Here is a 25,540-nt window from a genome sequence, read left to right as displayed (position 1 = left end):
TGTTGCCCTTGCAACTACTGAAAAGCTATAGCAATATTAGAGAGGAAAAAATGCTAGGACATAAGGATTGAAGAAATGTGTACTATATTGCTTGTCTTTCGTCTTTATCGTTTTATGTATCCCATATTTAATTTTATGTCACACAAAACAGTAAGTTATTAGCGAATAGGCAATAAAGAGTGCAAATTTTCTGAAGAGTTCTTGTTCTCCTGGTTACAAATAATCCCATCCAGTATTAATTGCGAGGTTTTTATTATTATTATTATTATTATTATTATTTAAAAAAAAAGAGGGGTAGGATGTCAACGGGCCAACTGGGAAAAGGAGAACCTCCACAGGACATTTCAATTTCCACTATCGTGAATATAATTTGATGGCATCCATTACAAAATATACACATTTGAATACCAAGAGCGAAATACAGTGACGTGCGATAGAAGAATGCTGTGTGGAGAGGCATGGCACTGCAGTTTGGCACACTTAAGACCAAATAACATTTCTTACATTTTCTCGACCATTTTTGCTTTATGTATCAGACTGTTCAGAAAGATGTGCTTACAAAATGATGAACATTTTTTGAGAAGTCAGCTTTTTAAATTTTTGACGTCCTATCTCCAACAGTGGGGGGTGGGGTTCGGAAATATTGTAGATCCGTGGCAGATGCACAGTGCAGTCTGAATTGTTGTGGGGAGATGGGTAGTCTCCACGTAACCCGTGTTTACATTTAGTGATTTTGCTGTTTTCTCTTCATTTACCGCTCTCACGTCAAATGAAAACAAAACGAATTTCTGTGGCCGGGAGCTATCAAGTGAATTAAAATACATTCACGTAATTATGAAGGGCTAAAATGTTATTAGTTTCAGATCCTATTTTGTGTCCACCTTTCTGACAGTCAAGCATTAATCGCTTTGCAGAACATTAAGTTATTTTTGTCAGTTTGCTGAAGAAATTTGGCTTTTATTAATCCTTTCCGCTGAGACAGTCAATTTATTTAAAACGAAGTGTTTAATTCCACGCTGTTGGCTAGTTTCAACTGTTCACTGCATTTCAAGTGCACGATTTCATCTTCTAGCATGTATAGCAGAACACCGTAATAACCAAACACAAGATAATACAGTACTGGTACTCCAAGAAAATTTACATCCCGAAACCCACACTGAAAAGCTCAATGTCAGGTCGAGGCCTACTTCATTGGGAATCTGGACATGCAAATGTGCACTATAAGCCGAATTATGCTTTTTAGTATGGTTCCCAAAATTCCTATGCTCTTGGAATATCCTCTGATGTCTTGTTTCTTTTGGGACATAATGTAAGATCTTTAATGTACAAACATATGGGCTTCCTACGTCATCGTAGCTGCGCAAGCACAGTGATGCCTGTTATCTGGAGCTCTCTGCCTACAGCTGTAACAAACCTATTTCTGACAGGTCGCGGGAAAATATTGCAAATGGTGGTTTGAAAAACGTTAAGCCTAGTTTATAAGATGACATTGGGTTGCGCCATTTGTTGCGTGGAATGAGTTGCACACAAATGGTTTCATATAGGATTGTAGACCCGGCAACACCAATATACATTTTCGTCGTTTTGTCGGTCCGTGAGTTGTGTCTGAAATGAAAGTTTTGGCCGCTGCACGTCGCACAAGTAGTGATGGAGTTAAAGCTTATTGCGTGGAATCGCTACATAAGAAAAAAACAAGAAATATGTTTCGATTCGTGACTGGATGAAGAAAAGATGTCAACTCGGTTGCTCAGCAAACTTGCTACAATAATTTATAATGGAAGATCCAAAAAGTTCTTTTAATTATCTTAGAATGTCAACAGAACTGTTCACTTTTCTTCTAAATAGAGTTAATTATGTGATAAGGAAAAAATACTGTAATACACGAAGCACTGTTGCTTGAACTGAAATTACCTATCACATTATGTGCATTAAAATTGAGAACACTCAGCATGCTAGAAGATACAGTTTTAGTTGGTGATGACGTTTTTTCATTAATACCAATAATTATTAACATTAACTAAGCACTATTAACATTAACAGCAATAGTTATGCGAAGCAGGCCGCATTAAGAGGAGAATGGTTTGCAAACTACTGTCTTGGCGGTAGATCTGTACAATGGCATTATTTCAAAATTCAGACGAATGTGAATGAGGAGCACTGCTGTGACATGTTAAATAGATGAATATTAAATAAAGAATGCAGCTTCTTGATTCGTGTACCCTTACCTCCTGTCCACAATACTCCTCAAAAAAAAGTCAGCCAACGTGAATGATGGGAGTTTAGTCTTGTAGATGAGAGCATTTCCACAGCCAGAATTGTACTTGCTTGTATTTTGCTTAGTTCAATTGTATATGTGCTCCTAATTCAATAAATTTTGCCCTGCAGCTCAGATATTGTCAAACCATTTTTGTTCTGATTGCACATGACGGTCTAACGAGCCGCAATATGTTGCTTATTTTTGTAATCAGCATCACTGAAATCCCACAAACACCTATGCAGAGCATAGATACCCAAAAGTGAACATTATTCTCTGTTCCCCACTTGATATTTCAGTCTGTCTACACTCTACAAACACACGTTACCTCAAAACTCTTGTAACTAGTGTTGCCAAAGTTGGAACACACCGAAAGCGTTTAATTTCACCAACAAATTGGGCAAACAAGCAGCGGGCATTCGCAATGGCCGGTAGCGCAGTTGCCTGCAATCTAGTTTCGTCGTGTAAACTAGGCTTTACTTTCAAAGTAAATTTTCTTTTGCGCAAGATGAACTATGTGCAATGTATCTTAAAGTGTAACTCTAGGAAAAAAATCAACATTATATGTGAAAGCTTAGCTTCTCTTGCAGCTTATTAATCTGTAGGTAGTGGAGAGCGGGCGTGGTAATTACTTCCGTCAATTACTACGAATACTTTTACTCTTGCAGTGTATACACAATACGTGTAGTATAGAGCCTGTGCTGCAGAGAACTGATCTGGCAAAGTTATGATTGTTCTTGCTGCGGTAGGGTAGTGATATTATTGGGGGGTGGGCCAGTGCTTCTACGTTCCCACAAATCTTAGAGATCAATATTATATGTGAAAGCGTTTCTTTTCTTGCAGCGACACTATGTATATTAATTTAAACCATTATCTATTCCTGTTTGTGTGTTCGCACTACTTAACAGTGGTTGCAATTGGCTGACTACATCACGTATCCTATACTCTGAATATCCGCTGTCGTCAGCTGGCGAGATCACGTGACATGAGCTGTGATGCTTACAAGAGCGCACCGCAATCTCGATTTCAATGCTTCGGAAAGTAACATGCAGTATTTGGTGGAATTCACAATTATACCTTCGTAATACGAAAATATGCAGTGTAAATGTTGCTGCGCATCAGAGATCCTCCAAACCCCCCCCCCCCCCCCCCCCCCCTGCGAGTTTCACTTTCTAAAGTAATGAGAAATTATACGCCGGTGTATAAAACCATAGCCATTCAAAGGATTGATACCTTTTGCAGTTCAAAGGGAAAGTATACTGTCACTTAACATGGAGAAAGTGTATTTTCAACCGGGAGAAAATGTATTTTTAACCGGGAAATCCGGGAATTTTTTTTTCCTTGTCCACGTATGCACCCTGCTGACAAATGTGCAAATGGTTGACTAAAAACATTAGCATGGGCATTTACTTAATATGATACTGGGAAGACCTGGGTGGATAACATTAGCATGGGCAGTTACTTAATATGATACTGGGCAGTCCTGGGTGGATAACAAATAGTGGATGGAGTCGAGATAACCATTCAACATATATCTGAGGCATTCAGCAGCCAACATGGGCATGTTATTTGTGTGTCTGTAGACAGATTAATTTCTCAGATGTATGGTGAGTGGTTACCTTTGCTACTTCCATTATTTATGGGTAATAACTTATCTGCTCTTCTTCTTCAGGCATTTCACTTTTTCATCCATCTCTTCACCATTTCCTGAGTATTGTTTGTCTTCTTTTCGTTCATATTCCAGAACTGCACATACTACTTGCTTGTTTTAACTTTTGACATTACTTAATACAAAAAATTTTATGGTCTGTGCTTTTCATTTTCTTTTAAATCTCTATGGCTTTTAATCCATTTAAATGGACACACTTTGCAAATTGGCATAACAGTTCAAAAGTTTGTTAGTTTCACTGAGATTAGATGTTCAATTGGAATAGCACTAACAGTTAAAAGAACAATACTATTATCAGAGATCATCGCAAATTCATGAATGTATCTCAGTTCATGGTAAAGAACATTATTAATATGCACGGCACTGGCTTGCACAGAATCAATCACATGTTTTGTGATAGCTCCTTATTAGATGAGAACTTCATAACTTTTTACATGTTTGCCAGTCATTATATAATACAACTCATTATTTACACATAATATCATATTTAGTATAGTTCTAGTTTCTTTCATATACATCAGAAAGCAAATGGGGGGGGGGGGGTTTCAACAAGTATTGCAACACACTTTTTTCTTGGCCAATTTCAGTTGAACAAATGCAGAATTTGTTATAGGATATCATGGAATATTCCCACTTCAGCTGCTATAATTTCGTGAAGTTGCAATAGATGGTGGCATTGTATGCAGCTTTCAAAATGGCTTCTGTAATAGAGTTGGATTCCAAGCAGAGAGCTATCACTGAGTTTTTTCTGGCAGAAAACCAGAGCATCATAAATACTCATAGGAACTTGCAGAATGTCTATGGAGACCTGGCAGTGAAAGAAGCACAGTGAATCATTGGGCGAGGTTTCTATCTATCATCATCATAACAAGGTCGTGTAAACCTGTCTGATCTCCCGCTTGCCTGTTGGCCACGCAGTGTTGGAATGTGCAAACACTATCGTGGAACATGCAGACACTCTCAGCCAGGATGATCAACAGATCACAATCAAACACTTCGCTGCACAGTGCAAGTCTGTGCTCCCGAAAGGAGATGCAAAAATTCATTGGACTGTTCTGTCTCATTCACCCTACAGCCCAGATCTTACACCTTCTGACTTTTATCTGTTTAGCATAATGAAACATTTATTCCATGGGAAGCAGTGTGTGGATGATGGAGAGATTATTCATACAGCAAGAAGATGGCCCCGATGTTGACCAGTAGAGGGTATCATGTGTGCATAGAGGCCCTCCCAATATGATGGCACAGGTCGCACTGAATGGAGATTATGTTGGAAAATAAGGTTCTGTTGCCAAAAGAGTTGTGAATAATGTAATGTATTGGGCTCCTGAAGAAAACCAACTACTTTCGGAAAAAAAAGTATTGCATTACTTATTGAACACGCCTCATATTTATATTGTAGTTTAACTTTTAAATTTTACAATTTCATATTAATGTGGGAGTGGCCAATTTCAAAATTATGTGAAAATACGTATTCTTTGTAATTTAGTTCATGGTTTTTGAATTCCCCCCCTTTTTTTTTAATTTTTTTTTTAGGATTTTCGGCTGCAGACTTATGTGGCTCACCTGGCAACCATGACATGAAACGTGTAGCAGCTACTGAAGATACTGCAATGGTACGGAATTTTAAGCTGCAACATCATCAGCCTCAACAACAGCAGCAGCACCAACAACATAAACTTGCTGTACAGGGAAACATTTCTAGCTCTGCAATGTGTAGGCAACAGACTATTAGTGGATCAGCTACGGGTACACCTGTTGCAAGAACCATGGGAATGGCAGGAACTAGTCATCTCCATCATCATCTCAGTATAGAAGAGCTTCGCCTGGTGCAGGTACAGTACCCAATGCTTTGATTTAAATTTGCAGTACTATAAACATTAATATTAAACTTATCTCATTAATTAATTGTTGCACAAGACTTGTATCTAAATGAAAATGCATCTAGTCAACTTTCTTTCAAAGATATTTACTGCGTAGATCAAACAATGGAAAATCCAGGATGGAATGCAACAATGTTATGAAAAGGAAAGTTGCTACTCACCATATAGCGGAGATGCTGAGTTGCTGATAGACACAACAAAAAGAATGTCACAAACACAAATAAAGCTTTTGGCCAGTAAGGGCTTTGTCAACTATAGACAATAACCACACACACACACACACACACACACCACACACACACACACACACACACACACACACACATAAACGCAACTCATACAGGTGACTGCAGTCTCAGGCAACTGAAACCACACTGCGAGTAGCAGCACCAGTGCATGATGGGAATGATGACTGGGTGGGGTAAGGAGGAGGCTGGGGCAGGGAGGGGGAGGGATGGTATAGTATGGGTAACAGACAGTGAAGTGCAGCCACAGAGGAGTATTCCCCTTGTAACTCAGTACTACCCATGACTGGAGCAACTGAATTACATTCTCCACCAGGGTTTTGACAACCTCTCATTGTGCCCTAAAATGAGAAATGTTCTGCCCACTGTCCTTCCCACCCACCCCACAGTGGCATTCCACTGTCCACAGAACCTACACAATATACTCATCCACCCTTACACAACACCTGCTCCCAATCCCTTACCTCATGGCTCATATCCCCGTAATAGACCTAGATGCAAGACCTGTCCCATACACCCTCCCACCACCACCTGCTCCAGGCTGGTCAGAAACATCATTTATCCCATCAACGGCAGGGCTACCTGTGAAACCAGTCATGTGATATACAAGCTAAGCTGTAACCATTGTGCTGCATTCTATGTGGGCATGACAAACAACAAGCTGTCTGTCCACATAAATGGCCACTGACAAACTGTGGCCAAGAAACAAATGGACCACTCTGTTGCTGAGCATGCTGCCAAACAAGACATCCTTCATTTCAATGACTGCTTCACAGTCATTGCCATATGCATCCTTCCCACCAACACCAACACCAACTTTTCTGAAATGCACAGGTAGGAACTTTCCCTGCAATACATCCTATGTTCCTGTAACCCTCCTGGCCTCAACCTTCATTAGTCAGTGTCGTGACCCATCCAGCCCCTTCCCTGTTCCTATTCCAACACTACACATCCATCACAATGCCATCACACCCAGTCTTCTTACTTCTCTCCTTTTCCGCTACTCCACCCCCTTCCCTCCCCACCTCTCCTCTGCCCTCTGCCTAACCTGCAACTCTTCACTGTCTGCCATCCATACCATACTATCCCTCCGCTTCCCAACCCCCCAGCCTCCTCCTTACCCCCACCTTGTTGCCACTCCCATCATGCACTGGTGCTGCTGCTCGCAGTGTAGTTTCAGTTGCCTGAGACTGCAATCGTGTGTGTGAGTTGCATTTGCGTGTGTGTTTGTGTGTGTGTGTGTATGTGTGTGTCTAAGCATGGACCTGTCGTCTATTGTTGGCAAAGCCCTTACTGGCCGAAGGCTTTATTTGTGACGTTCTTTTTGTTGTGCCTATCTGCGACTCAGCACCTCCGCTATCTGGTGAGTAGCAACTTTCCTTTTCATAAAGGCTATGTAGAGGCAGATCAGACACACTTCGATTTTATGCCATAATGTTTGGAGACTAACATCATACTGAGTTTTAAGAGGCAGAGGCTATGTTCAGTTTGATATGATCTCTGGAGTGAACAAAATTTGTTGTGGCCTATTCATAGAAATCATAATGTCCTTTATTTAATATGGTTAAAGGAACTGATAAAAAAGTAAATCACTGGATAGTGGTTTGAAAGTTTTTCCTCTTTAGTTCGAGTTCAGAGTTTTAACAACTGAGAGTTCTTATTTGGTTCATGGATGTAACATGTTATCTTTCATTTTTCTTTTTCTTTTTTTGAGTCCTCAGTCTTGTAACCAGTTTTGTGTGGCCCGCCACAAATTCCTCTCCTGTGCCAACCTTTTCACCTCAGAGCAGCACTTGCAACCTATGACCTCAATTATTTGCTGAATGAATTCCAATCTCTGTCTTCCTCAACAATTTATACCTTCTACATTTCCCTCTAGTACAATGGGCATTACTCCCCGATAACTTAACAGATGTCCTATCATCCCCTCCCTTCTTCCTGTCAGTGTTTTCTATGTATTTCTTTCCTCATTCCGTACCTTATCAGTCCACCTAATTCTCAATATTCTTCTGTAGCACCCCATCTCAGGTGCTTCGACTCTCTTATGTTCTGGTTTTCTTATCTATATTTCTCATGTAAACAATGGAAAGCCCAAGATGGAAAAAAATGATATTATGGAAAAGATAGATTGCTACTCATCACATAGAAGGGGTATTGTGAGTTGCAGCCAGGAACAATGAAAAGATACTAAACATGTAAACAACCAAAATGCTTTCTTCCTGCGCATGCACCCCTTCTTCTTTCTGCCCATTTCTGAGCACATTCTTCACATTTTCTGTGCTTTCTTTTTTCTTGTTGATATTGGTATTCTCTCCAGGAAATGATTCCTATGAAAACAACATGAAATGTTAGCACCATTTGTGGAATATTGGGGGTTAGTACTGCATGCCATACACAGGTTCTTACATACAGCAATAATAAAGTGGCTGGTAGTAATATTCTTTTTTGACATACATATACAAGCATTGTAAATAGCCTTGAGAAATAGATGAAATGAAAGATTTTCTACACCATTTCACTGAGCGATGGTCAAAAATTCCGTGTGATAGTCTCTGGTCACATAGATCAACACCAATCTTGTTTTTATTGTTATGGAGGACTGCTGCTGATTCAATATTTTCTCTTCCTCCCCTTTCAGTATAGGAAATTATGTCTCCTCTCTACCTTGTGATTATCATGAAAACATCTCTTTTGTCTATTCATTGTAAGGGTAAACTGTTTTCCTTGTGACAGAAAATCATTTCATTCCACTGAAGAGATGTAGCATTCAAGTCAGATGGTATTTCTCTTCTGTTCTTTTCGACAGTGCCAGCACTACCAGTGCCTTTTGCTTCGAGATCTGTTGCAAATGAAACACCAGTATAGTACCAGTCAGTGAGCAGCATGTGACTCTTACCTGCTAAATTGTCAAGCAGATGTAGGACAATATTGGTTACAGCATTGCCCTGCCCACAGAATACTTTAAAGATCCAAATGTACTTTGACTGTGCCTCTGAAAGCACATATAGGTTTGTTCCATATCAGTGTAGTTCCTGTAGCATATACTGTTTGGAACTAAGACATCCATGGTATACACATCTCTTCATCAAATGTAATGTTATACTTTGGTTGGTACCCACTCCTACACTGCTGATGTATCTTCTCATACACAGGCTGTACTTTAAATAATGGATGGAACACTGGCTTTCCTCCAGCTTTCATTTGGTTACTGTAATTTAGGTGAAATTTTGAAATTATTAGCAGAAACATGTTTCTGCTCATAATGTTTGGACAAAAACTGCAAGACACCACTGTATTTGTGCTCCAGTGATCTTCAGTTGATGGCTGCTCATAACACTCACATGCAAAATGACAGCAATAAATTTTCGTGTGTCATCCAGCTAGTCTGCTGTTTGTTGGAAGTTGACTGAGATGTTGCTTTTTTGTGTTTGCTGCCTAGCATATAAATTTGTTTGCTCCTTCATGTGGCAAATTCACATGTTGTCAAAGAAATTCCCAGATTACAGTTTCTCTTCAAGTTTCTAGACTGGAATAGTATTTGGGATATCGCCGCTCTCATTCCAATTGTCATTTCTCTCCACTCTTGCCTGTTTCCTACCACTGACATTTGCAGTCAGTGAAGTTTCTGAGGGCCTAGGAGCTGCTGGTGTCGTATTTTCAGTCCCATCACTGGATTCTGAAATAACACATAAATTATAAGTGAACAAGAGTGCTTATGAAACATGATTATAAAATGTAGTGACACAAAACTTTTGTAATACATCATCTCACTGTACACATTATGCTGAAAATGTATATAACATTATAAAATTTACTGAAATTTTTATACCTGAATCAGGTAAAACATAAGTTGGATCTTCATCCATGTCATCAGCATCAAAAACATCACTAAGATCATCTTCAGAGTCCTTGAGAATGTGAAGAATTTCAGCATTGCCTAGTGAACTACTTCCAGACATACTGCTACAAATTCGTGATGTGCTCATGCTGGTGTCTCACACCCAAATTGCTGTCTTTGTTGTTTTGATTATCAGACTGCATTGTGGCAATCCCAAGTGGCAGAAATGTGAACTAGAAGTGTTTATGCACTTTCCAGTAGCTGACAGACCCATCGTATTACTCCCGCAAGTTAACAGTGAAGTGGGGCAACCTAACAATTGATTGGTGAGGACTGCCCATAATATTTTGGGCCTGGAAATTCTTAAAAGGGATGCTGCCCATAATATTACAGGTAAGGCATTCTTCTGTACTCTGTTACCAACGTAATATTATGGGCATTTCACAAGAGTGGAAAGTCAAGTGCATTGTATGTGACAGAGGTGGGAGGTGGATGGTGAAAAATAAACAGTTCAGAAAATGAAAGATATAGAAAACTACAAGGGAGTGCAGAAAGGAATAGTTACTGTGAAGAAATGCTGATGCCGAAGAAATTAACATAAATTAAGCCCATGTGGAGGGCAAGAACGAAGGAAACTTTTTAGTGCCAGTTCCCACTGGTGGAGTTCTAAGAAAGTGGTGTGTGGGGGAGAATGCAGATGGCATGTGTGTTGAAACAGGCACCAAGGTCATGACTGTTATGTCGTAGAGCATGTTCTGCAACATGATATCATGTGTTGACAATATAAAACCTTGATTATGTTCATTCATCCTAACTGATAACTTGGTGGTAGTCAAGCTAATGTAAAAGGCTGAGCAGTGTTTACATAACAGCTGGTATACAACATTATCACTTCATCGGTGGCTGTCCCTTTGATAGTATTTTTTGTCAGTTACAGGGCTGGAGTAGATGGCAACTCTTACAGCGAAGATGGTCACAGGGTAGGAGCCTTTGGGTAGGGAGACAGGTACAGAAGGAACACTGGGTGTGACAAGAATATTGTGGAGATTGGGAACTGGTAGTGTGACAAAAAGCTATTCTAGGTGTGGTGGGCAAAATGTCGGAAAGAATGTAACTCATTTCAGGGTAAGACCAGTTTCTCAGAACTCTGTCAGTGGGAACTGCTGCTACAAGTCCTTGGTTCTTGCCATCCACCTGGCATTAATTTATGTTAATTTCTTCAGTTTCAGCATTTCTTCACATTATTCATTCCTTTATACACTCCCTTTTAGATTTCTATATTTTTCATTTTCTGACCTGTCTATTTTTCATTGTCCTCTCCCACCTCTTTCACATACAATCCACTTAACTTTCCTCTGATATTAACTAGTGTTCATAGTTTTGGCTGTGACCTCTGTCTTGTGTAGTACCCTATCTACCACTTTAAGCTCTCAGGTTTTCAAATCTCATCTGGTGCAATTCCCAAAAATCAGCCTTTCCTTCTCATCCTGTCTGTTAAGTCTCCCCTGACCCAGGGTTCTGGATGACTTTTTGAAATTGCACCCCTTTTCCAAAACCTCACTAGTTGTTCTGCTTCACCTTCTTCCTTCCCCTTCAGCCCTTGTGCCAGAAGAAGGAGCTACTGGCTCCATATGCTGAGTAGATTTTTTATCTATTCAATTGCATTATACCAGGTGATCAAAAAGTCAGTATAAATTTGAAAACTGAATAAATCATGGAATAATGTAGATAGAGAGGTACAAATTGGACACACATGCTTGGAATGACATGGGATTTTATTAGAACCAAAAAAATACAAAAGTTAAAAAATGTCCGACAGATGGTGCTTCATCTGATCAGAACAGCAATAATTAACATAACAAAGTAAGACAAAGCAAAGATGATGTTATTTACAGGAAATGCTCAATATGTCCACCATCATTCCTCAACAATAGCTGTAGTTGAGGAATAATGTTGTGAACAGCACTGTAAAGCATGTCCGGTGTTATGGTGAGGCATTGACGTCAGATGTTGTCTTTCAGCGTCCCTAGAGATGTCAGTTGATCACGATACACTTGCGACTTAAGGCAACCCCAAAGCCAATAATTGCATGGACTGAGGTCTGGGGACCTGGGAGGCAAAGCATGCCGAAAGTGGCTGCTGAGCACACGATCATCACCAAACGACACGCGCCAGAGATCTTTCACACATCTAGCAATATGGGGTGAAGCGCCATCCTGGGTAAACATCGTACGTTCCAGCAGGTGTTTATCAGCCAGGCTGGGGATGATGCGATTGTGTAACATACTGGTGTACCTCTCACCCATCATGGTAGAAGTTACAAAACCAGAATCACGCATTTCCTCAAAGAAAAAAGGCCCGATAATGGTAGATGAGGTAAATTCAACCCATAACGTTACTTTCTCGTCGTGCAATGGAGTTTCCACGACAGTTATAGGATTTTCGGTAGCCCAAATTCTGCAGCTTTGGGCGTTGACAGACTGAAGAAATGAGCTTTGTCGGTCCACAACACGTTACTCAACCAATCATCATCTTCCGCCATCTTTTGAAATGCCCACACCGCAAATGCCTTCTGCTTCACTAAATCGCCTGGTAACAGTTCATGATGCCGATGGATTTTGTACGGATCGCATCGGACGGTATGCCTCAGTACCAACCAAACAGTAGTGTATGGAATGCCAGTGCAATGTGCGACTGCACAAGCGCTGACTTCCCCATGCATAGACGAACCCGCTACAGTCTCCATTTCTTCCTGAACTGTCTCAGCATCATTATGCCTTGTGCTCGGTCGGCCACCACAGGGTCTATTGCCTAAACAACCTGTGGCTTCGAACTTCGAAATCATTCTCGCCACAGCTGCATTTTTCAACGGACCTTTACCCGTTCGAATCCCCTTCCTATGGCGATAGGATCGTAACGCTGAACTAGCAAATTCCCCATTCTGATAATACAGCTTCAGTAAAAGCGCCTTTTCAGGTAACATCAACATGCTGCGACTACTGGTGCATCTGATTCCCTCTCTCATTACAGCTCCTTTTATACACGATTGTCATGTGCAGTCACTGACGTTTTGCTGTCCAGCACCATCTGTCAGACATTTTGTGAACTTTTTTTGTTTTGTTTTTTGTTCTAATAAAACCCCATGTCATTCCAAGCATGTGTGTCAATTTTTACCTCTCTATCTACATTATTCTGTGGTTTATTAAGTTTTCAAATTTATACTGACTTTTTGATCGCCCGGTATTTTTAAAAATTGGCAATTTTTGTTGATATGATATATCCTTTTCATAATATTGCTGTAAATCTCTGATTTGTGTTTCCTGTGTGTTTCTGTTTTCATGTGTTCATCAATTTTCACTTATTGATTCCATAATGGTGTACTTTTATGGATACGGAAGGTTCCTAAGAATAGATTAAGAGAGAGAAATAAGTATCATAAACTGCCACTTTTGAGACTACATTATCAGCATACATTAATTTTTGTAAGCTTATGTCATTTATGAACAATGTTAGTTGTAGTCTATACACACTTAAAATCTTGAGAGCAACTTTTCCACTCTGCAGGCAAATGTTCATTATGGTGATGTGTATTGATAGATTTAATTTGGGCCTAAGGATACAATGTGAAGCAGGGCATTTGACTTTTGCATGCAGGAGACACTCTGCAAAGTTTGGAAAAGTGCTGACTGATGAAAGCTTTTAGTTAGCCTGGGGGCTCAGTATGGATCAAACAATTGGCATGTGAAAGGCAAAGATCTGAACTAAGGTCCATTTCTAACCTCCCTCCTATGTTATTACGTAAAATTACAATTTAAATAATTTATTTTGCAAACCTAACAAATATCTGCTGTGACTTAGAGTACATTTTCTCACACCTTGAAAAGAAATAAGAGGTGAAATGAGATTATCTATGTATTGAAATTGACTTTATAATAGATGAATATTCCTTACACCTACCTCAAGTTAACTGACTGTCAGTAGTCATTCTTATTGTTGACGCAGTAGTCTGGCGATTTCTACTTGCAAAAAAGGACTGAAGAATTCTGATTAATTTCATATACGTTACTAAATGAATTACATAGGCCATTTACTTGAATCTTCCACAATTTATTCATTCCTTTCACTTTATTACACCACTGTATACACATGAATAATCTGTGCCATCAAATAATCCACACACCCTAATTAAGAGGGAAGAGCGGGGTGGGGGGTGGGGAGAATAGTGGCCTTAATTTGTGTTTGGGTGTGTGTGTATGCCATCCATTGTGTTTATTGCTGTTTATGTGCAGCTTTGAATGGCTGATTTATTCGCAAGTGTAGTGATTACAGGATGGGCATTAGGCTTACCAATATCTCTTTCATTGATATTTTTGGAATAGTATTCCTTTAAAATATCACATAAGATGATAACTTTCATCCAACACCAGTACACACGTCATTGTACACCTTTGCATCTCATTGCCATCAGTTTGTATCATGACTGTGGATTCCCCTTCTGATCCATGTTACCAGTTTGTGATGATAAATAGGAATGTTCGCAGCACAAATTTACCATTTAGCAATGAAAAGTTGCTTCTTTTTTCTCATAATTGCCTGGAAGGTGTTGAGCAATGATAGTTTCCTTCAGAAGCCTTATCCATTTTGATTGAAAAATGTTGACAAACAGCTCCAGCTGTCTTCGAAACCGATGGTGTCAAGTTCTTTCGCTAAAACCAGTGCTTAGAGTTGGTGCATTCACAAGTCATCATGCGCCCATATTGCCTCTTCTTATCTACATAATTGCAGAGCATTTTTTCCAGGTGTGGATGCTTCACCTTTTGGCCATGAAGTACCCAATGATTATCATTTGTTTCTTGAAGCCATATTTTGCTTTTTGCCAGTTGTGAATACAACCCTTGCTCACATCTTACTTATTTCCCACTGCACAGTTTACAATGTTCTTTGATTCATCAATAATTTTAAGTTATTCTTTAGCTGTGTATGAGTGATAAGAAAAACTTGTAGCCATAATTAACAAGTTAAAACATGGTTCATACTTCACTTATAGCATGCTACTGACATGTCACAGACTGAGGCCACAACTACACTATAGTATAATGGGATCTATTGTTGGAGGTGGAACAGTACCAACCTTATTGCAATTAATATGTGAATCCCTGTTTTTCGTCCTTAAAGTTGGGAAAAAATACGTGTGGATTATTTGCATGTATATGGTACTTCAGAAACACATCCAAACAACACAAAGTCCGACTCACATTTCCTCCTACAAATAGAGGCTTTTTATTCCAGTAGCTTACATTAAAGATTTTCCAGTAGAGTAAATGCCAGCCTTTTAACAGAAACAATAGAAGTTAATTTACGTGACATGTTTTTGATTTATTATTTTCAAATGTTTCAGTTAACAATAACATTAGTTACAAACATGTTATTATAAAGAAAATTTCCAAAATAATGAAATATATAAAGAAATGACAAAGTATTGTGGATTAACATAATTTGGGTACAGGCACATCCCACAAAAGCATTTCATGTTGATACATAAGTGTACTGAATTAAATGACTAGATTGTAATTAGTAACAAAACACATAAGCCAAAAATTGTGTATGAAATATTAACGTATTTTATAGTTCACTGAAATGGTGTATTGTGTTGTTTACTGAAAAATGAATGTGAGGCATTGAATAGTTTCATAACACAGTCTACCACAAACTTTACCCTTTCAGCAAGCAATATTAAATTTAAACTGGCTATAAACGATAATCTTATCTATCATTAGGAAGGCCATTACATTAAAAAACACTACATGCTTTGTCTGGGTTAAAGTACACCAATACTTGTCTAGTTTTAATACTTACACATGAATGTTTGTGAAAAATTTAAACATCTGTAATAAAAAATACATATGAATCCTATCTTAGAGTATAAGTACAATAGCATTCTATAAAAATCTGAAACAGTAGGATGTAAAACTCAATATATGGATTCTAGTGCCTAAAAACATATGTATCAGTCTTCCACCATGAAGTGTTAGCAACTTTGGATGATAGTAACATCAATTGCGCTCAAGTATTCAAAACACGTGATGTCACCCCTGTGCTTGGGAGCATGTGGAAATGGAATTTCACTTCAGTTGGTACCGAGCCAGGGTGTGCATCAGACCTTCAGAGAAGCTACAAAGCCCTTCCTCCCTCCTCCATGCATCCTTTGAGATTTGAGGTTGTCCTCCACAGGTGAGAATGAAATGTAGGGTTTCAGTCTGAAACTCCACAGCTTAAAAGCCTAGAATATTGTATAAGTGTGAGAATAGTATTCTGTAATTTATCATTAAGGTTGCAAAGATATTATCACATAGTAACCTGTAATTTATTATTATGGTTGCAAAGATATTATCACATAGTAACCACAATCAAGTCCATATTCAAAATCAGAGTTGTCAGTGCAGTACAACACTTAACAGTGAAAGTGCATTTATTACAAATATCAAGCTACAGATGGAACAGAATTCCCATATAGAGAGTGCTGCTACTATGTAAACAAAGAATATTTCAGAATCTACAAACATTATGTAGCCCATAGACTTTTTATGGGCAAATACAGCAGGTGGTGAGCCACAAAGACTGCTTTCTCCAGTGCCAAAGTCAAAGACAGAGAATGTTATAAAATTAACTTAAATAAAAATTAACTGATCCATATTGCTGCTGAGATGATGAGTTGATTGATGCCAAGTGTGGACCTGTCAGTTGATTAATTTTAAAGTTCATTGATTTAAACATCAATTTGAGCTTGAAAGCTAATTTTCTATGAATATTAAACCACACAGATGCCATACCTTCAATAGGCTGAAAAGGGCTAAATAATACTCCTTTTTCTTGATTAATTAATATTATAATTCTGCAAGATGGCTGGTTGCCTTGAATTTTCTAGCCATTAGCTTCAGCAGGAATGTAGTCATGCAAAAACACCAATTTGATGTTTCCTATGATGAGCTGGCACCCAAACAAGTCCAGCAACCTAATCTTCAGATGACCGAGCCATGCCTTCCGTCTGGAACACAGGAACTGTTAACCTTTCCCCCTCCTGTTAAATTTGCATTGTGCACCTTTTCACATATCATGGAAGTGCATTGTGTGGAGGTGCCTGTGTTGTCAGAAGTCCAGAGAAACCGGCTCTCTCCCTCAGTTGTATGCAATTGTTTGGAGATACAAAATGTGTAATTTTGTAAGTAGCAGTAATGTGGAAGTGGCCACTATATTAACCCAGACTGTACTTTCAACTTGTAGAAGGAGTCTTGTGTATTGTTCAATTGCTATCATGTACTATTGATACCAGCTGGGATATTGCAGTGACTGTGGCAGTCATTCACTCACCGTTACGCAAATTTTCTTTCCCACAGGGGGTGATGGCAGTACTGAAGTCAACTCCAGGCCTATTACAAATGATTGAAGCAATTTCATAAATTCACTGTAGCTCCATTCATTGACGTATGGTCACGACACACTACAGATACGTAGAAAAACTCATAAAGTTTTATTCGGCTGAAGCCGCACTTCAGGTTTCTGCCGCCAGAGTGCTCGAGAGCGCAGTGAGACAAAATGGCGACAGGAGCCGAGAAAGTGTATGTCGTGCTTGAAATGCACTCACATCAGTCAGTCATAACAGTGCAACGACACTTCAGGACGAAGTTCAACAAAGATCCACTAACTGCTAACTCCATTCGGCGATGGTATGCGCAGTTTAAAGCTTCTGGATGCCTCTGTAAGGGGAAATCAACGGGCCGGCCTGCAGTGAGCGAAGAAACGGTTGAACGCGTGCAGGCAAGTTTCACGCGTAGCCCGCGGAAGTCGACGAATAAAACAAGCAGGGAGCTAAACGTACCACAGCCGACAGTTTGGAAAATCTTACGGAAAAGGCGGAAGCAGAAGCCTTACTGTTTACAATTGCTGCAAGCCCTGACACCCGATGACAAAGTCAAACGCTTTGAATTTTCGGCGCGGTTGCAACAGCTCATGGAAGTGGATGCGTTCAGTGCGAAACTTGTTTTCAGTGATGAAGCAACATTTTTTCTTAATGGTGAAGTGACCAGACACAATGTGCGAATCTTGGTGGTAGAGAATCCTCACGCATTCGTGCAGCAAATTCGCAATTCACCAAAAGTTAACGTGTTTTGTGCAATCTCATGGTTTAAAGTTTACGGCCCCTTTTTCTTCTGCGAAAAAAACATTACAGGACACGTGTATCTGGACATGCTGGAAAATTGGCTCATGCCACAACTGGAGACCGACAGCGCTGACTTCATTTTTCAACAGGATGGTGCTCCACCGCACTTTCGTCATGATGTTCGGCATTCCTTAAACAGGAGTTTGGAAAACCAATGGATCGGACGTGGCGGAGATCATGATCAGCAATTCATGTCATGGCCTCCATGCTCTCCCGACTTAACCCCATGCGATTTCTTTCTGTGGGGTTATGTGAAAGATTCAGTGTTTAAACCTCCTCTACCAAGAAACGTGCCAGAACTGCGAGCTCGCATCAACGATGCTTTCGAACTCATTGACGGGGCCATGCTGCGCCGAGTGTAGGAGGAACTTGATTATCGGCTTGATGTCTGCCGAATCACTAAAGGGGCACATATCGAACATTTGTGAATGCCTAAAAAAAACTTTTTGAGTTTTTGTATGTGTGTGCAAAGCAGTGTGAAAATATCTCAAATAATAAAGTTATTGTAGAGCTGTGAAATCGCTTCAATCATTTGTAATAACCCTGTACATCTAGCCGCCTCTGCTCTCCTTATGCATATCTCAACTCTCATGTTATACTGTTAATATGATTGAGGTAGAATTCTCACTAGCATTATTTACATTTTCTCAGTTGTGCTGCTTCTGTGAGCTTCATATGTCTTTGTCATTAATATATCGTGGCCTACAGCATGATGGAAGCTCATCATTTACTTCAACTTTCATGGTGATATTGTCTTTTTGTTAACAGGTCTGCCTCTATTTGTGTTTTTATGGTTACAATATATTTGCAATTTAACTTCTAAAAAGGACTCTGACTTTCTGTAGCTTTCTCATATCCACTTTCAATTAAAATCTATCGACATCTAGACAGCTGCACTTCCTGCAAGTGCAAGAAGAAACTGACAGCTTGTGGGTCACCAGCATTCATTTAGCAAGTGAGTGAATATCTCTCTAGTTCTTAGAGAAAGGGTACGAGGTCTTTCAACAAATTTTGATCCAGTCACCACAGATGCATCACTTGTCTTAAACATGGCAACTCTTCATTACATTCAGGTAATAGAAACAAATTCAATTTGCCACAGAATGATCCAAAGATTGCAGGTTCAAATCCTGTCATGGTTGCCACATTCTGCAGCAATTGGAGTTTGTGCCTATAATTTGATTGTAATGAAGAGTTACCATGATTAACACAAGCACTGCGACTGCTGCAACTGGACCAAAATTTGTTGAAGGGCCACACATTCTTTCATGTCAGCCAGAGAGGCATTTACTCACTTGCTGATATAATGACCATTGACCAGATAGCCTGTCAGATTCTTCACCTGCTTGCTAGATGCTGACAGGTCTTAAGCCTTAACGAGCTGTGGTCTCTTAGACCACTTGAAAATTTTTGAACTTGCTCTCCAAGGTCAGTCGAGACAGAATGCTTCTATACTCTGCCTACCCTCCTAAAATTGGTAACCCAACAATGTTTTGTTTTCAGTTGCATTATCACCTTCTTTGTTTGTTTTGACACATGTTATTGACAGGTGTTCGGGTCTCCTAGACCATGCCTTGTGAACTAAGTACCAAGAGTATCATTCAGAGGTAAAAACTGTTCGGTAGGGATGCAGTTGCAGAGGAACACTGTGTGTCCTGTGACGAATTGGCACCCAAACAGCCCCATCAACCTAATCTTCACATGGCTGATGCATGCTTCCAGTCTGTGACACTTTGTTTCTGCTACTGGAGACACATCCTGGATCTGGCCACAAGAAGCCTATGGGTTACAATTGTGAACATAAGAAGTTTTGTTAACCTTCCAGAAATGATAAATGCTAAATAACAAGTAGTTTCTTCTGGTTGAGTTTGAAATGGTGATGTGCAGTGGGCCAGCCAGCAACGCTAACTGGCATGCCACACGTCTCATGGAATTACTCCCATTATAATGTTTTCTGTCCTTCTTGGCTTACTGGGCCCATGTGCGAACCAGTTGTTTTCTTCTGTCCTGATGACGAAGCTTTTTGTCTAATGATTCTGAGTATTGTCTGTTTGAAATGGGAACAGTGTATCCATTGTTGTTTTGGTTCCACGGCTGTGGATCAGAAAGAATGGTGTGAAGCCTGTAGTGCCTTGTTTTGTGGTGTTATATGCAAATATGATGATGGGAAGTATTGTGTCTCATTCTCTCTGTTCAACATCAGTGTACATAGAGAGCATAACTGCTCAGTGGGGCCATTTGTTTGTTGGTGCTATGCAGTTGCCATCCTCTGGGTGATCTTGCAATGTAAATTATCTTTGATACTAGTCTCCACTGGAAAACTTTCCTGAGATAAGAGATAATCACTCAGGGTGCTTGGTGCTTCAAAATGATGCCTTCTACAAGGAGCTCTCCAATTCCTGGGATTTGGAAGTCAACATATGTTTTGAGAAAGCATAGTGGGTGAGGTGGTGTAGACTATTATCCACAGATTCCCTTATGTTGACCTCAGGAACCTCCGCGAGAGGTGGCTTCCAGTTTGGTAGAATGGCACTATTGCAGGCAGAATTGATATCAGATGCCCTGCAGATAATTCCAGCACATGTTTCTTTCGCTGGTAGTCTTTACAGTGGCTCACATAGTATCTAACAGATCAGCAGGGACCTGACTAGAGATATCTGTATCTGATTCTGTTCAGAGAGTTCATGCAGCCCAGGTAACCAGATGTTGGAGCCTAATGGAAAAACTTCTAGATATCTGGCTGTAGATGAGCTGGGATGATGATTAACTATTTCCACCCTATTGGATCATACTTCCTCTTATAAATGCTCCATTAATTAACTGGTATACACTTTTCTGCAGTTCCTTGTTCTTCAAAGTTTCTATGGTTTTCTGTAGTGCTAGATCTTCCCTCTGTTCCATAACAATGTCATTTGATGAAGTGCTGACTGAAATTTAATCCACACTGCTGTTCTCTACCAAGTATTCCTTGAAAGGCAGCCAGCATCCTGTGTTGTGTCTGTTTTTATATACTGCTGTGACTTAGTGCTTCTGGAACCTCATTGCCTGCCTCACCAGTCAACCCAATGGATCCTTCAGGCTAGTCATCCAGTATAGTGAATGATAATCTGTCACAACTATGAATGGCTTGCCAAATAAATATGGCCAGAATTTGTTGATGGCCCAGACAATTTAACAACACTCTTTCTTGATTGTAGAGTAGTTCATCTCAGACTTGGAGAGTACTATGCAAGCATAAGTTATTTCCTTTTGAACACTTTTCTGAATTTGTACTAGAACTGCACACCTATCCATATAAGCACTAGCACTGGTGTGAATTTGTGTCTCAGCATTCTCATCACACAATGCTAGGGCTGGAGAAGATGTTAGTGCTTCCTTAGGGACAAGGGAAGATCTTTACTGCTTTTCATTCCAGGAAAATTTGGCATATCTCTGCAGTAGTTTTGCATGGGGGCATCCCTTGGTATGGAAGCCCTGTATCTTTCACTGGTAGTGTGAGAATATTCTGAGAAAAGTTCTGACATCTCAGATGTGCCAAGAAGTCAGAAAATCTGTGACTGTTCTTATTTTCTCTGGACTGGGATGGTCTCTGTCTCTGTTAACTAGGTGCAAGGGCAAAGGGGAACTGCAACACCCCCCTGACTGTCAGAGAAAGGAAAAAATATAGAGTAGTCAGGTGTTTTTCTTTCAAGAAAATAATTTAAAAGCCAGTATAATGCAGGTTTTTAACAGTGTCACAAAAGAAACTTTTTATGCCTCACAGTTAGTCTTCCAGAATATTATAAATAGTTCATACACTCCCCGTACAAACTATGGGAGATGATCTTCACTAGATGCCTCAAGATTTTTATTTCTTGTGTGATGAGGAGGCACTTTTACGGATTCAGGCAGAGGCTAGCATTCTAAACACATTTCAGTGTGATTGTCAGGTGCTTAGATGTTTTTAAAACGTTTTCAGAAAAACAGTAATGTCATCCAGATAACGAAGATACTGCCCATTTAATGTGTTGAAGCTGGTTGTCTGTCATGCATACAAAGGTAACTGGAGCATTATGTAATCCAAACAGCACAACTCCGATGGCATTATGAAGGCAGTCTTTTCCCTGTCAGCCTCTGGGTAGACTGCCTTCATATCCATTGTTGAGAAATACTTTGCTCCTTCCATGCACTCTAGCATGTCCTCAGTGCACAGCAATGGGTAGACATCTTTTTTTGCAATTTTGTTCAGGCACTGGTAGCAGAGGCAGAAGCGCCATGTCCTATCCTTCTGCTTCACAAGAACCACAGGAGCTGAGTTAGAACTCTCTGAAGATTCAGTGATGTCATCTTGCAGTATCATCTTCACTTCAACCAAAGTTATCCTATCAGTACACACTCTGCTGCAGAGTGAAAATCTCATTCTGAAAATTATCCTTTGTTCAGCCATTGACACTCATTAGTAGCTCTGGCAAATTGATAGATGAACCCCAGTGTCGATACATTGTTTTACCATGGGCCATTTGGTCTTTCTTTCCTCCAGTCCAAGTTCTGAAGCAACCTAAAATTGGTACAAAACAGTGAACACTCACTGATGCTGTTCTTCAGTTGGACTAGATCCTATTTTCAATGCCAAACAACTGCTCAGAGCATCTTCGTTATGTGTGCATGTTGGAATAGCTTCATTAGTTTGGAGCTATGCCTGCAAGAAGTTCCATCCAAGAACAACATTATAACTAGGTCCTGTTAAACAACAAATTTGGAGGGCTGTGTTCTGTCATTGATGGTTATTCTTGAAATGTATGTTCCTGTCCACTGGACACATCTGTCTCTATGTACATACTCCACAAGTCACCATATGGTGCGTGACGGAGGGTACCTTGTACCACTAGTAGTCATTTCCTTTCTTGTTGAACTCGCAAATACAGTGAGGAAATAACAACTGACTATATGCTTCCTTATAAACCATACATACATAGTTTGCATTTGCGACTTTCAGCACCATTACTTTCATATTACGGAACATGTTCCATAGTCCTCTTTAGCTGCTGATGATAAGCATCCAACTTTATAAAAAAGGAAGCCTCTGATTTGGCTAGCACACCTGACTGGCTGTCAGTGAGATTTCCTGACCTGATGCCTGCTGCCTGCTGTCCATTGAGGACTTTATCTGTGGTGGCCTCACTTCCAAGGATGGTCATTACACCTACTTTTCCTGAATTCGGTGGCTAGGCAAGCAGCTGGTACTTCTGTATGGCAATGAGGAGAGGCTGAGGCATGCTGAAGAGTGATCTTCTTGAGGATTCTTCTTTCACCTGTCTCTTTTATGTTGCATTTCCTCTATAAACTGCTTGATAAATTCCTTGGTTGTTATAAAATTTCTTTCTAGAAGAACTCAGTACATCTCTTTTATGACTCCTTCCATCAAGTGTGAAATTTTGTAGGCTTCTCCCATGTTAGGATTCACAATGTGGCTTAGGAACAGAACATTCTGTATGAAAGACAACATCATTTCTCCATGACTTTGGCCCATTCTTCAATTGTGCTTCTACTACATGGACTTGCTGCTGATTGTCACCAAATGGTTTCTCCAGTTCAGCCTGGAGTTTGTCCCAACCATCAAGCTTCTTTTCATTGAGGAAAGAAATGGTTGTTCTCAAGTAAAAATATGCACCTGTTGTATTTGATGACTTGGTCCTTTCAGCCATTTCCTTGGCTCCTTACCAACATCTGCGGAAAACACTAATACATGCCTGATATGCAGTTGACCTTAGTAATCCATTGGTTTCCTAAATACACGGACTGCGGGAAAATGTTCAGGTTATTGTACAAGTTGACTTTTACGTTGCAATTGGAAAAACAGTAATGTATTTGTTTTGAAGTAACTGTTGACTCCACAAACAAATCCCAACCCAAAAATGGAATCATCAATGAAGCACAACACTTAGCACTGAAAGCATGTTTATTATGAGCGCCAGTGTACAGACAGTACGGAAATGAACTCTTGGACACATGGTGCTGCTATTTATACAAGCATTGAATATTTGAGTATATACAAACATCACAATCATAAGTAATTTTGAGAACCTTCCAGAAATGAAAAATATTAAATAACAAATAATTTCTGATGATCGAATTTAAACTGGTGGCCTGCAGTGCGCCATCCGGCGAAGCTACACCACAAATGCTATTAGCTCAGCTTACTGTACATGTAGGTTTAGCACCACCCTCTCCTGTGTTTTCAGGAAGGCTAGTATTTTGTATAGGTCATCCAGTAAAAAAGTAGCAAACAATGTGGAAACATTGAAGCAGGAGCCAGTGTGACTCATCAGCACAGAAAATAAACAAAAAATGGACACAGACATTAGCAACCTTGTTGATAACATCTCAGAAGAACAACAAAAGGCACTGAGAAGTTAAAAATATGACAAAGCTGCACCTCTGGGTAATATGAGAGAGGACCAGATTAGAAAATTTGTTATCAAAGCAAGAAAGTGGGTCAGTGAATTCCTAAGTGATAAGAGAACATAAATAACTAATTTTTTGGAAACAGTCCTGAGCAATTGTCTTTTGAAATCCAGGCAGATACACACCAGACCATAAGAACTATAAGCTAGTAATGTTACTTTGTCACATGAATAAGATATTCTATAGAATACTCTTTTAGTGACTGGCACTGGAAGTTGAGCAACATCTTATCTTGGTTGATGTTATTTTGGACGTCAGTGAAACTGCATGCCAGCTATAGATCTCACCTAGGACATTTGAGTGTAATTTTGTGAGCCAGAAGATTACAAGTGGCACTTCCCAGGCTGTTCAGGAATTTATGACACTTTGTTTAGCACAGAAAATTATGAAGCTCTGTAATATCATGAAAGAATCTAGTTTCTTGACTGTTATTGAAATATTTCTACAGTATTGTGAATTCTTTGTTGAATTACAAGGCAAAAAAGTGTATGTAGTGACTACTCCAGTGTACCTCCCTTTTGACCATCCAGATCAATATCAATTTGAAGACCACCTCACACCAAAAGTTTCATTTTTAGCAATGTTCTGGTTTCTGCAATAACTTTCAGACAACAGAAAGACTCCTGGCAACTTTAATTAATGATATGTCAGAACATTACCAGAAGCAGATAGCACCGAATCCTACAAAAACCCAGGTGCACGCATTATGTCTCAAAAATGAAGGAGTTAGTAGATAGCTTGACATGGTGTAGAAGGGTAGGCAACAGGATTAGTGCTGTCTTCTAGGGTATTAGGTAATCATGTTAACTCAGACTTAAACATATAGCAAATGCTGTGTTGATATCACGCAATTCATCTCACCTTGTCATTCTGTGAAAATACATCTCAAACAAAGTTTAGCCCATCTATATGTGTTAAGGATCTCAGAGCTTGCTTTACATTTCTTGATGACTCTGTGTCATTCAGTTCATCTCATACAAACCTGTTTG

General features: G+C 39.7%; 1 protein-coding gene across 4 annotated transcripts in view; it reads left to right on the top strand.

The window, feature by feature from the left end:
• The window catches only part of LOC124606742 (ankyrin repeat and BTB/POZ domain-containing protein 2), a 651,374-nt gene that overhangs the window by 405,286 nt on the left and 220,548 nt on the right, over positions 1 to 25,540 (top strand). For all 4 annotated transcript variants that reach the window (XM_047138777.1, XM_047138776.1, XM_047138775.1 and 1 more), the window contains one exon: positions 5,460 to 5,758. In XM_047138777.1, coding sequence (XP_046994733.1) covers positions 5,460 to 5,758 — 299 coding nt within the window. The remainder of the gene's footprint in view (positions 1 to 5,459; positions 5,759 to 25,540) is intronic.

The sequence above is a fragment of the Schistocerca americana genome, chromosome 3 (assembly GCF_021461395.2).
Source record: "Schistocerca americana isolate TAMUIC-IGC-003095 chromosome 3, iqSchAmer2.1, whole genome shotgun sequence".
Classification (NCBI taxonomy): domain Eukaryota; kingdom Metazoa; phylum Arthropoda; class Insecta; order Orthoptera; family Acrididae; genus Schistocerca; species Schistocerca americana.
This window is presented reverse-complemented; position numbering and strand designations above follow the sequence as displayed.